Source organism: Phoxinus phoxinus (assembly GCF_949152265.1).
Source record: "Phoxinus phoxinus genome assembly, chromosome: 9".
Taxonomy (NCBI): Eukaryota; Metazoa; Chordata; class Actinopteri; order Cypriniformes; family Leuciscidae; genus Phoxinus; species Phoxinus phoxinus.
Window position 1 is genome coordinate 24,683,894 of NC_136884.1, and position 10,848 is coordinate 24,694,741.

The 10,848-nt window shown below is 36.6% G+C and overlaps 1 protein-coding gene across 1 annotated transcript; it reads right to left on the reverse strand.

Annotated features, from left to right (window-relative positions):
• Positions 1–2,987: 2,987 nt before the first annotated feature.
• Positions 2,988–10,554, reverse strand: LOC307004571 (uncharacterized protein). Its single transcript, XM_079623886.1, has 3 exons — positions 10,465–10,554; positions 9,740–9,872; positions 2,988–5,417 (listed from the first exon to the last, which is right to left on the reverse strand). The coding sequence occupies exons 2-3, from the start codon at positions 9,822–9,824 to the stop codon at positions 4,321–4,323; spliced, it is 1,182 nt and encodes a 393-aa protein (XP_079480012.1). The 5' UTR covers positions 9,825–9,872; positions 10,465–10,554; the 3' UTR covers positions 2,988–4,320.
• Positions 10,555–10,848: the final 294 nt, after the last annotated feature.

The window sequence follows — 10,848 nt, forward strand, 5'->3', positions numbered from 1 at the left end:
ACAACTACTATTTAAATATTAAGTTGTAGCTTATTTTAATTATTGTAATTTCAAACAGAGCTATTACAGCACCTTTCTGATTTCTGTGCATTTGCTGCACAGCTGTTGTGGTGGAGCAGGACCTGCAAGGAAAGATGATGGCGGCATTTGTGAAAAAAAGCGTTCTTGTCTTCTAAACAGTGTTGGGTATAGTTACTTTGGAAAGTAGTTAATTAGGTTACAACGTTACCATCAATTAAAAGTAATCAGTTACATTACAGCGTTATCTATTCATAAAAGTAACGCGTTAGAGTACTCATGCGTTACCAAAAATTAAAAGCCGTTTGCAGCGCCTCACACATGCTGCAGCTTAACTGACAGACACGGCCCCCTTTAAATGCACCTAGAAGTCGTGACTCCTGGCAATGAATAACGACTAAATTAACACGGCAGGATAACAAAAACAGGAAAGACAGTCATCAATAGGCTATTCCACATAGCGTTTTATTTATTTATTATCACAGAACATATTAATCAAAATTCACACCTTCCCAGCCCGGGTAGTAGCTAGAGATGCGCGGATGGGCTATTATTTCAAAAAAAAAAAATCAATAATTAGCTATAATGCCAATATTATTTCAGTATAGAAATGCAGACATCCCAAGTCTACCGGAAGGTCCGGGAGTCTCCCGCATATTGATAGCGGCTCACTGATGCCCGCGAATTAGTTCAAATCTCCCGGAATCTAGAGCGAGCGCGCCCGCGAGACAGAAACTGTGCTCCAAACCGCGTAGCGCGTGCACAGCAGAGAGGGAGAGAGAGCAAGAGACCGCGCGCGTGTGCCTTAATGAAGCGCATGTAAACGAGACTCCCGAGGCTGAAAAGCCTCTCCACGGGTTCGCTGGAGGGTGGTGGGGTATTGAAGCGCAGAAACACTGTCTTGATCCTGGGGAAATTTTTTTATTCTGGATTTTCCTTTCCTTAAAATAACGGATTACTTTTTTTTTTTAAATAACGAAGTTACTGATTACTTAACGCACAAAACTAACGCGTTAAGTTACACATTTCACGAAAAAGGTAATTAGAGTACTCTAACGCGTTACTTTATAACGCGTTACCCACAACACTGCTTCTAAATAATACTGAAATCAAATGACATTGTGCTGTTAAAATGACTGCTTTTGTGTTATGTTTGTGCATTTTTATAGGATGTGAAATGTCAGCAGACTGGTGTGAGCACTGAGGATGAGGAGCACAGAGCTGAATCCTGGAGATGGTGCCATGGACGAGACCCTCCATCACTCCACCGGCCCTTATTGCCTCAGATTGTGAAGCACAACACATCACGCAACAACCTCTGGCGCTGGTTCATCAGACTAAAGCCGCAGAATGGGAACCGCTGTGTTGAGATGGCAGTAGATGTGGTTCAGCGCCTGTAGTCTACATACATGATTGTAGTTTGAATAAAGCTTTGTTTCATGTGTTGACTTGTACCGGTATATGCATTTGTTTATTGTTTGATGGTGACTTTCATTCATTCATTTATTAATATTTATCATTATTGTCAGTAAATAAAATATAATTATTTAATTAATTAATGCTTTAATTAATTGTTTGAATGAAAATGTAGATATGTTCACAATATACACATCTAGAGTGTATTCATGCATAGCTGTGTCATATGACATACATTACATTTTGTTTGTTTTATTGAATTATATCATTTTCAGTAAAAAGTAATATAATTAAGTATTGGTCAGTACTTGTCGTTGTTATTATTGTATGTTTTGGGGTGGGATAGCAATGCAATTCATTCTGGGGTAATATTGATTTTTAAAATTAATGATACGTATCAAATCAACAGTTTTCTCCAAAGGCTAATCTTCACACAGCTGCCCAACGTCTCTCTTTGTGTTTGTGCAGACATTACAGACGCTGAGGAAAACCGTTCTGTAGGGCTGTCGAGTTACTGATGTTATGAGGTGTATATATATCATGGGTTTGCATACATAATACTAGATTTTATACACAGGAAAAAGGTTGAATATCTTAATATATATTTTCTTAAATAATTAATTATAATACATTTTTAAAAAAAAATTTGGTTATTTATAGGCCTGAGGGGTGAAACGACAGAAAAAGAGGAAAACAGCAGTAAGCCACTTTTGCTTGTGAATGAAAATGTTTGGATATAAAATAAAGAAATTAACAAAATATTCAAGAGATGACAATTTTGGGATTTCGTAATAAAAATAAATAATATCGTTAAGGATAAAACGGTGGGTCACATAAGTAGGGTTAAATATAACAACTTAAATCAACCCTAAATGTATTCTCAAAATAAATGGGCAGCAGTTTCTTTAAAAAGACCATAAAAAGAGCAAGTTTAATCAATATCAAGATATTTACAGATAGATGAATTAAACGTGTCGTTCAAATCTTTTAAGTTGTTGCACTTGTGATAACGCGTCGTAGGTCACATGATAACGTCAACATGGCAGATGTCCGGTTCGCATTCATACTTAACGAGATTTGGCTATAAAGCGAAATTAAGTACTTATTGAAATTAGGTACCTACTCATTGAGTATGCGGGTTGGAATGCAGCCTCTGTGTCTGTCTGCTATCATTGATGTGGTTTAAAAAAAAAAGTATTGTATGCCACAGGTACTTCACATTGTAATTCTGCTGCGTTATGTATCCATCCATGTCTGTACTGAGATCGTATAATGTGTCTGTCTGCTGTCATTGATGTGGTTTAAAAAAGAATAAAGCCTTGTGCCACTGTTCTGCATCTCTGCACAGAACAGTTATGCCATGTGTCTGCTCTGATGCTTTATTATTATTATCATCATCATGTTTTATTGTATTGTATTGTAGTTTAAAATAATTAATCTATTTCACACTGTAGCCTAAGCCTACTGCTGCTGTGTTTGGGGTTTTCTGCATCTATACATCAACAACAACAACTGATATTTATTTTACTGAAGAAAAAGGTGAAACAAATAATACACGGCATGTAACTTTTATTTATACATTGACATAAAATAGGCATAATATAAATATAATATAATGTTTAACATAACAGATTTTAATATTTATGCACTAGTTAGAGCACTTGCCCTGGCTGAAAATGTATGCTTCGGTTGGGATTCGAACCTGCGACTTAAGGGTGGCTCATTTGTACAACGCGGCATGCGCAAAGGCGCTACTGGCCATGCGCAAAAACAGAGAAGAATGAACGGTCGCCTTTGCGCAAGGTTCCTACCACTCCCTTCTGGAAACAGATAGTGAACCTGCAAGCACTGCACCCAAAGGAGGCAGACCCAGCCCTGGCTTTTCCCTGTCCCGTTCGTGCTCTGCGCATATACGTGTACAGAACACAAAGCCTCAGGACCTCAGACCAGATCTTCGTATGTTACAGAGGACAGCAGCTTTACTCCCTTTAAATTTCCATCCAGTCCCCCATAAAATTTTGCGATAAATTCCATTAAAAACAGTTATTGATAGTTGTTATTATATCTGCATCTGTGTAGTTATTCGTATTGCGTATCATTTCTATTAAAGAGTCTGAGAACAAAAAAACTTGACACTGTAAGGAAAATAATTGCAAACAGATTATGTAATTCTCACAATTCATCAATATGTTCAATTTATATTATGCCCCCTTCTTTTTTGAGTATTTTGTTGATTGTTATTTCAACAAGCTGTTTTGAGCATCAATAAAATTAAAAATATAACTTAAGAATCCTGGATCATGTCAAATCGTCAACAATGAAAACCAGCTAGTTGAGTAATCCACTTACAAAGAACGGACCCCAGATTTCACAGAATGAGCACCAAAAGCCATAATCAAGTTCAGATTGACAACATATTCCCTGACAACCTGTTCAATCTCTCACTAAATTAAATAATGACCATTGCCCTGCATCATTTAATTAATCTTTAGTTTGTCCTTTTATGTGCAATCTTTCATTGATATTGTGGTATTTCCTAGCAAAATAGAAGTTACTAATACCAACTAATATTTTGATTTTGAGTTGTCAATTTACAGAATGGAGCAACGACTCAATGCTACTGAAATTAGAAGGTGTCTACTGCAACTGCTAAATATTAGAAACTGTAGCAAAGATGATGGTTAAGTCTAGATACAGGAGTTTATATATACATGTCAAGAAAACAAAAAGCTTAAAATCAAAGTATAAAGAACATAGGAATGCAAATAAGAGCAGTGTTAAAGAACATGGATGATCAGATTTTTGTGGAGTATGAACATAGCCTTAATTCCACGGATACATATTTAAAAGGTTACCTTTAAGTGTGAAACTCTTTCCACACTGAACTCATACAAACGTGTTTTCTCCAGTGTGAATTTTCTTATGATTCAGAAGATTTCCTTTTTGTGAGAAGCTCTTCCCACACTGTTTGCAGGTGTAAGGCTTCTCTCCAGTGTGAAGTCTTATGTGGCTTTTAAGGCTTCCTTTTTGAGTGAAACTTTTCCCACACCGTTTGCAGGTGTAAGGCTTCTCTCCAGTGTGAAGTCTTATGTGGCTTGTAAGGCTTACTTTTTGAGTGAAACTGTTCCCACACAGCTTGCAGGTGTAAGGCTTCTCTCCCGTGTGAACTCTTATGTGCCTTTTAAGGCTGCCTTCATAGGTGAAACTTTTTCCACATTGTTGGCAGGTGAAAGGGTCCTCTCCAGTGTGAACTCTCAAGTGATTTTTAAGGCTTTCTTTATGGGTGAAACTTTTTCCACACTTAGAGCACATGTAAGGCTTCTCTCCAGTGTGAAGTCTTATGTGGCTTTTAAGACCTCCTTTTAGAGTGAAACGTTTTCCACATTGTTGGCACGAGAAAGGCTTTTCTCCAGTGTGAATTCTCGTGTGGGAATTAAGGGTTTTTTTATTTGTAAAAGTCTTTACACACAGTTTGCATGTGTAAGGCTTCTCTCCAGTGTGAACTCTCATGTGGATTTTAAGGCTTCCTTTTTGAGTAAATTGTTTTCCACATTGTTGACAGGTGAAAGGGTCCTCTCCAGTGTGAATTCTCAAGTGATTTTTAAGGCTTTCTTTATGGGTGAAACTTGTATCACACTGAGGGCATGTGTACGGCTTCTCTCCAGTGTGAAGTCTTATGTGGCTTTTAAGGCTTCCTTTTTGAGTAAAACTTTTTCCACATTGCTGGCAGGAGAAAGGCTTTTCTCCAGTGTGAATTCTCATGTGGACTTTAAGGTTTCCGAGTTTATCAAAAAAAATTCCACACTGTAGGCAGGTGAAATGACCTTTAGCAATTGTCTTTTGAGCTCTTTTTCGTGAGGAGGCCTCTTTGGTCTGTGAGAAACTATACCATTTTTCTCCAGTTGTGAAATCATGTTTCACATCCTGATATTTCTCTTCCATTTCATTAAGTTCTGTACTCTCTTCTTTCAGCTGCTTCAGGTCTAAACCAAAAAAGAAACACAAGTTAACACTAAGCAACACATAAAGATTTTTACATTTAAAGTAGGGATGCTCATATTGACCGTTTAACCGTTAACCGAAAGTAAAATCAGTTAAACGGTTTAAAAGTAAAAAAATAAATACATATTTTTAGCTTTTTTTGTTGTTTGTTTGCTGCATGGTTAAAAAAAAGAAAAGAATATAACCTATATTTGTTAGCTCACGCCTCACGGGGTGCGTCGGCACGCGCCTAAAGACATATTTCGCTGAGCAAGCTAAATGAAGCAAGCAAAAAGTAGCAGCCTACTGTGTGGGACCATTTTGACAGAAAGGGCGACGAAGTTAATTGCAAAATATGCTACGCGGTATTAAGATAAAGCAGTAGTGCAAGTACAATGCAATAGACTATCACTTGCAAAGCAAACATCCACAAGCAAATGAAAGGCGCTTTCCGAAGTTGGCCACTCTAGCGATACGTTATCTCTGTATTCCCGGGACATCTGTGCCACCGGAGACCCAGACTAACCCCACATCATGTAGACGTTACTTTTGTTTAAATAAGAACTAGACAAGCTGTGGATTGAGGTAGGCCTGCTATTTTTATTTGACGAAAGTTGGATGGGGAAAAACCCTGTTTTTTTTTTCAAGTTTCAACCTGATTCAGTGTTTTCTTCTTGTCATCTTAATTAGTTAATTATTTAAGTTTAAAAAATATATTTAGTGTAGGCCTATGTTAGTTTTTTTTATATATATATTATTTCATTCTGTTTTTCTGTTGTCACTGTCAGAAATGCTGCAGGTGCGTGATCATTTGATGATGATCCAGGTTCTGTTGTTGATCTGTTCTGCATGCTGCTGTTTGCTCGTTAAAATTAACCTGTGATTTTTTTATTTTTATCGGGTCACAGACACTCGTTAATTTTATTTTTATTTAATGCCAATTCAATATTATAATCTTATCAGTTAATGGTTAATAATCGGATAACGAGCAGCGGTTGTCGGTCGGGAAAATTAACCGAAATGAGCATCCCTAATTTAAAGCATCAAAATCATCATGTACGCCATTTAAAGGGGTGTTACCTGTGATCGTAGAACCTCTGGTTAACATAGCACTCTGATTAAAACTTTGAAGCGGGACATTATCAAACCTCTTATCTTAAAACAAGAAAATCCTGCACACGAACTGTACTTGCAAATATATAAAAATGAGTCTATTAAGCGCAACGTTTGTTCCCATGACTTTCATCCTAGCATACAAAAAATGACTATACATGACTAAAAAACGTCACACGCATCACACATGACCAGCGTCGGCCAATAGTGAGCCTACGTTATGACGTGCAAACACAGAAGCGCTGCGCAGATATACTACGCAAACACACTAAGGCCCACGGAGAATATAATGAATAGTGGAATAAAGTCGTTAGTTTTGTTTGTTTTTTGCGCGCAAAAAGTATTCTCGTCGCTTGATAAACATATGATTGAGCCACTGTAGTCACTTGGACTATTTTAACGATGTCTTTAATAACTTTTTGGGCCGGCAAGATTAATTTTTTTTAAAATCGGAGCAATGGCCTTAGGAGGACTGTGGAATTGGCCGAAAGAATGACGAATCATCGTGAGCCGAGGAATCAGAGGAAAAAATAATTTTGTTTATAGCCCTTATGGTTCAAAAGATATAAGCATAAACATAAGTGCAAATTTGGACAGTTAGTGACGCTAAAGCAATTGAGTTAGAAACTCTAAATTTGATATGGTAACAGTTCAGACTGTCCTCTATCCGTGTGCCACATTTCATAACTTTCCCACAAGCAGTTCTATGGAGTGTTGCAAGTATGATGTCACTTTGAAGGCCAACCGGCAGTTCGCATCACGCTGGTTCTCTCAGCAAAAACGTTAGGTTACTGACGTAACCCCGGTTCTCTGATAACATGAAGTGAGGTATCTCACTATGGGAACGCCTCTGGGCGTGTTATGTTAAAGGTCCCGTTTTTCGTGTGTTTTTGAAGCTTTGATTGTGTTTACAGTGTGCAATATAACATGTGTTCATGTTTCGCGTGTAAAAAAACAGTATTTTTCACAAAATGTACTTATCTGTATACCGCTGTTTTCACTGTCCTAAAAACGGGCTGATGACTTCCTTATTCTATGAAGTCCCTCCTTCAGAAATACGTAACGAGTTCTGATTGTGCAAGCGGTTCCTGTGTTGCGATTTGACAGCAGCTTAGCGCACGTTGCCCGGAAAGGTCACGCCTCTTACCATAACGTGGAGATGCCTGCGCTCAGTGTTATTGTAAAGGTGATTTGACTCCGGGATGAAAATAACAGCGTCTCGACGACATGGCGACAAACACTCTACAAACGCAACTCGTCCTCTTCTCTGTAGGAGCGCAACAAGACCACGCGCCCTTTTTTTGTGAATTCCTGTGTGCGGAGGATAGTCAAAAAACTGTTCTAGTGACGTCACCAAAGCAGGAAGTAGAGGGATGTAGTCCAAACCGGCCGTTCGCTGTAGGCTTTGAAAGGGGACTTCTGTTAAATAAAATATCTCGCTTGGCATTGAACTTTGAGCTTTATAATTTTACAGGTATTATTTATGCTCTAACAGCAACATTACACACTAGCTAAAGTAAAAAAAAAATGGGATCACAAAGAACAGGACCTTTAAATTAACAGTGGTTTGTGTATGTTAATGCTTTAACCCTCTGGGGACGAATTGGGCGGTACCGCCCAAAATGGCATTCTTTTACAAATGTGCAATTATCTTCAAAACTATTAATGATAGAGAGGTGCGGTCTTTGTTGCCGTCTTCCTCAGATTCCGCTGAAAACAGTGATATCCCGTTTGTATTATACACACACTTCGCTGTTGCGCAATACCACTGCATAAAAAGGCCAATGAAATCGATGTTGTTAGGCAAATTTTTTTGGTTCAAACACTGTTCACTATTGTTGTGTGAGGTGTGATTTTCAGTAATAAATGACAAAAATCTAATTTTCGTTTTTGAAATTCTCTCGATTATTGTAAATTTTTCACTCATACTTCCTTTATAAACACATTACATGCATGCTTATGTTAGCTTAGGGTCTTCTGAATCCATAGATACCAAACACATTGTGTTCCATCTCCATTACATATGGTTTATAAGCCCAAAAGTAAAAATAGAGAAAACGGACCAAAAAGGGCTTAGTCCCCAGAGGGTTAATAACAAATCATTTATCAGGAGCATTTATGCTGATGTGTATGATGAACTCAGAAAAGTACTTTTACTCAAGTAAATTACCACCTCTGCATTTTGACAATGTTGTTTTGCACTTAAGTGTTTTACAGTTTGTATAGTATTTGTTAAAATGAAGTTGTTGTTGTTTCAGTTGTTATGTTGTTTTGCACTTTGTAACACAAATATTTGTATAGTTTGTTAAAATTGCACATTGGAACTATGAAAAGCTGGTTATTTATAAATTAAAATTGTTATTTAAATTTTATATTTATGTTTAATAAATAATTGTTAAATTTAAACGTCATCAGCGTCTTACGTCAGCAGTGTCACTGCGGAGTCGTGAACGCAGATTGACAACAGACCCGGGAGAGAATACAATGCTGAATAAAGTCGTAGTTTTTGTTATTTTTGGACAAAAATGTATTTTCGATGCTTCAAAAATTTCTAACTAACCCACTGATGTCACATGGACTACTTTGATGATGTCTTTATTACCTTTCTGGACATAGACAGTATACTGTTCATACATTTTCAATGGAGGGACAGAAAGCTCTCAAACTAAATCTGAAATATCTTAAACTGTGTTCCGAAGATGAACGGAGGTCTTACGGGCTTAGAACGACATGAGGGTGAGTCATTAATGACATTATTTTCATTTTTGGGTGAACTAACCCTTTAAATAATTTTGCTTATAAGTGTCTCCTCGTATCCCTTTATTAAGAAAAAAAAAAAAACGTCAAGCCCAACAACCACATCTATATTTTTTTATGAAAAAAAAAGCACATAACATAAGACTTTCACACACAAACATAATTTCTAGCTAAAAAACACTAATTTCATCTGCCGCATCTGGGTTTTATGAGGATCTGAATATTTTCTTTCATGTGTAATGTTTTGTTTTGACCCTCTGAATTTTAGTTACTGTAACATCCATGTTTAGTTACGGTTGCATAATTAAAAGTGATAGACATTTATGTTAGAAGTAGATATTGGGTTTGTTGCATATTACCTTTTTTTTAAAAAAAATCATTAATTTCTGTAGAGCTGGACATTTTAAGAAGGATAAAATGACTGAGTTCAGCTTTGAGAAAAAAAAAAACCAACCTGTTTGTTCCTCAGTATCTTCTTGTTTCACACTGAATACTTCTTCAATCTTTATTTCTTTACTCTCTTCTTTAATAAACGCCATCTTTGTTTGTTCTTCAGTATCTTCCCGTAGATCTCACCAGGAGCTTTTCTGTGTGTTTGAACAGTTTGACATGTTTAAGATGAGAATAATTGACAGAAAGAAAAATAGATTTACACTAAATCTGTCTCAATCAGCTCTAGTTCAGTGCACAAGACAGTCAGTCAGAGTGAGTTTATGGCCTAATTACTTGATCAGCCAAAAAATAAAATAAAAAATACACTCAAAATTAGCAATACAAATGAATAAATAAATTAAACCGACACCTTGTGTTTAGTAAATTGTGCTTTGATTTTAATGGATAGCCTATGTACATTTTATACATTATACTTGATACCACTTTCCTAAAAACATTGCGTTTGGTAAAGTTGTAATCACACGTTTGTGTTCACGTTGCATTTGCACTGTTTTGACAGTGTGCGGTGATTTGGCGTTTCTACAAGCTCCGTTTCTCCATCACTACGTGCAGTGGCCGAATTCGTGTTTACAATAAACTGATTCACGATATTGGGAGGGAAATGAGACGCACCTTTTCTGTTACTCATGTGTCATGCGCTTTATTTACATAAATAACGTCCATTAATGTTAGATAAATATGTTAGATCATTTTTTTTAAACAATTTAAATGTTTTAAAACACAAACCTTTCTTCAGCTGAACCACAACAGATGCACAAGCGGGTCGCACACTTATGATGTCATAATATAATATCAAAATAAAGGCCCTGCTCACACGCTAAAATCACACAAGTGCATAGAATATATAGTAAAGTAGATGGAAAAGTCAGAGGAATTCAGAGTTGAATTCTTTGTGAAATATTAACTACTATTGAAATAGTGTGATATTATGTCTAAACAGCAAACCTGTAATTTGTAGGGTGAAAACCCCATTACAGACTATAATCAAAATGTAAACAGATGTGATTAAAAACCAGAGTTCATAAAACAGTTCATACATCACACGTCAGTACTGAAACATATGAAAGATTTTGTTTCTATTATTAAAATGTGTACATATTAAGTTAAATA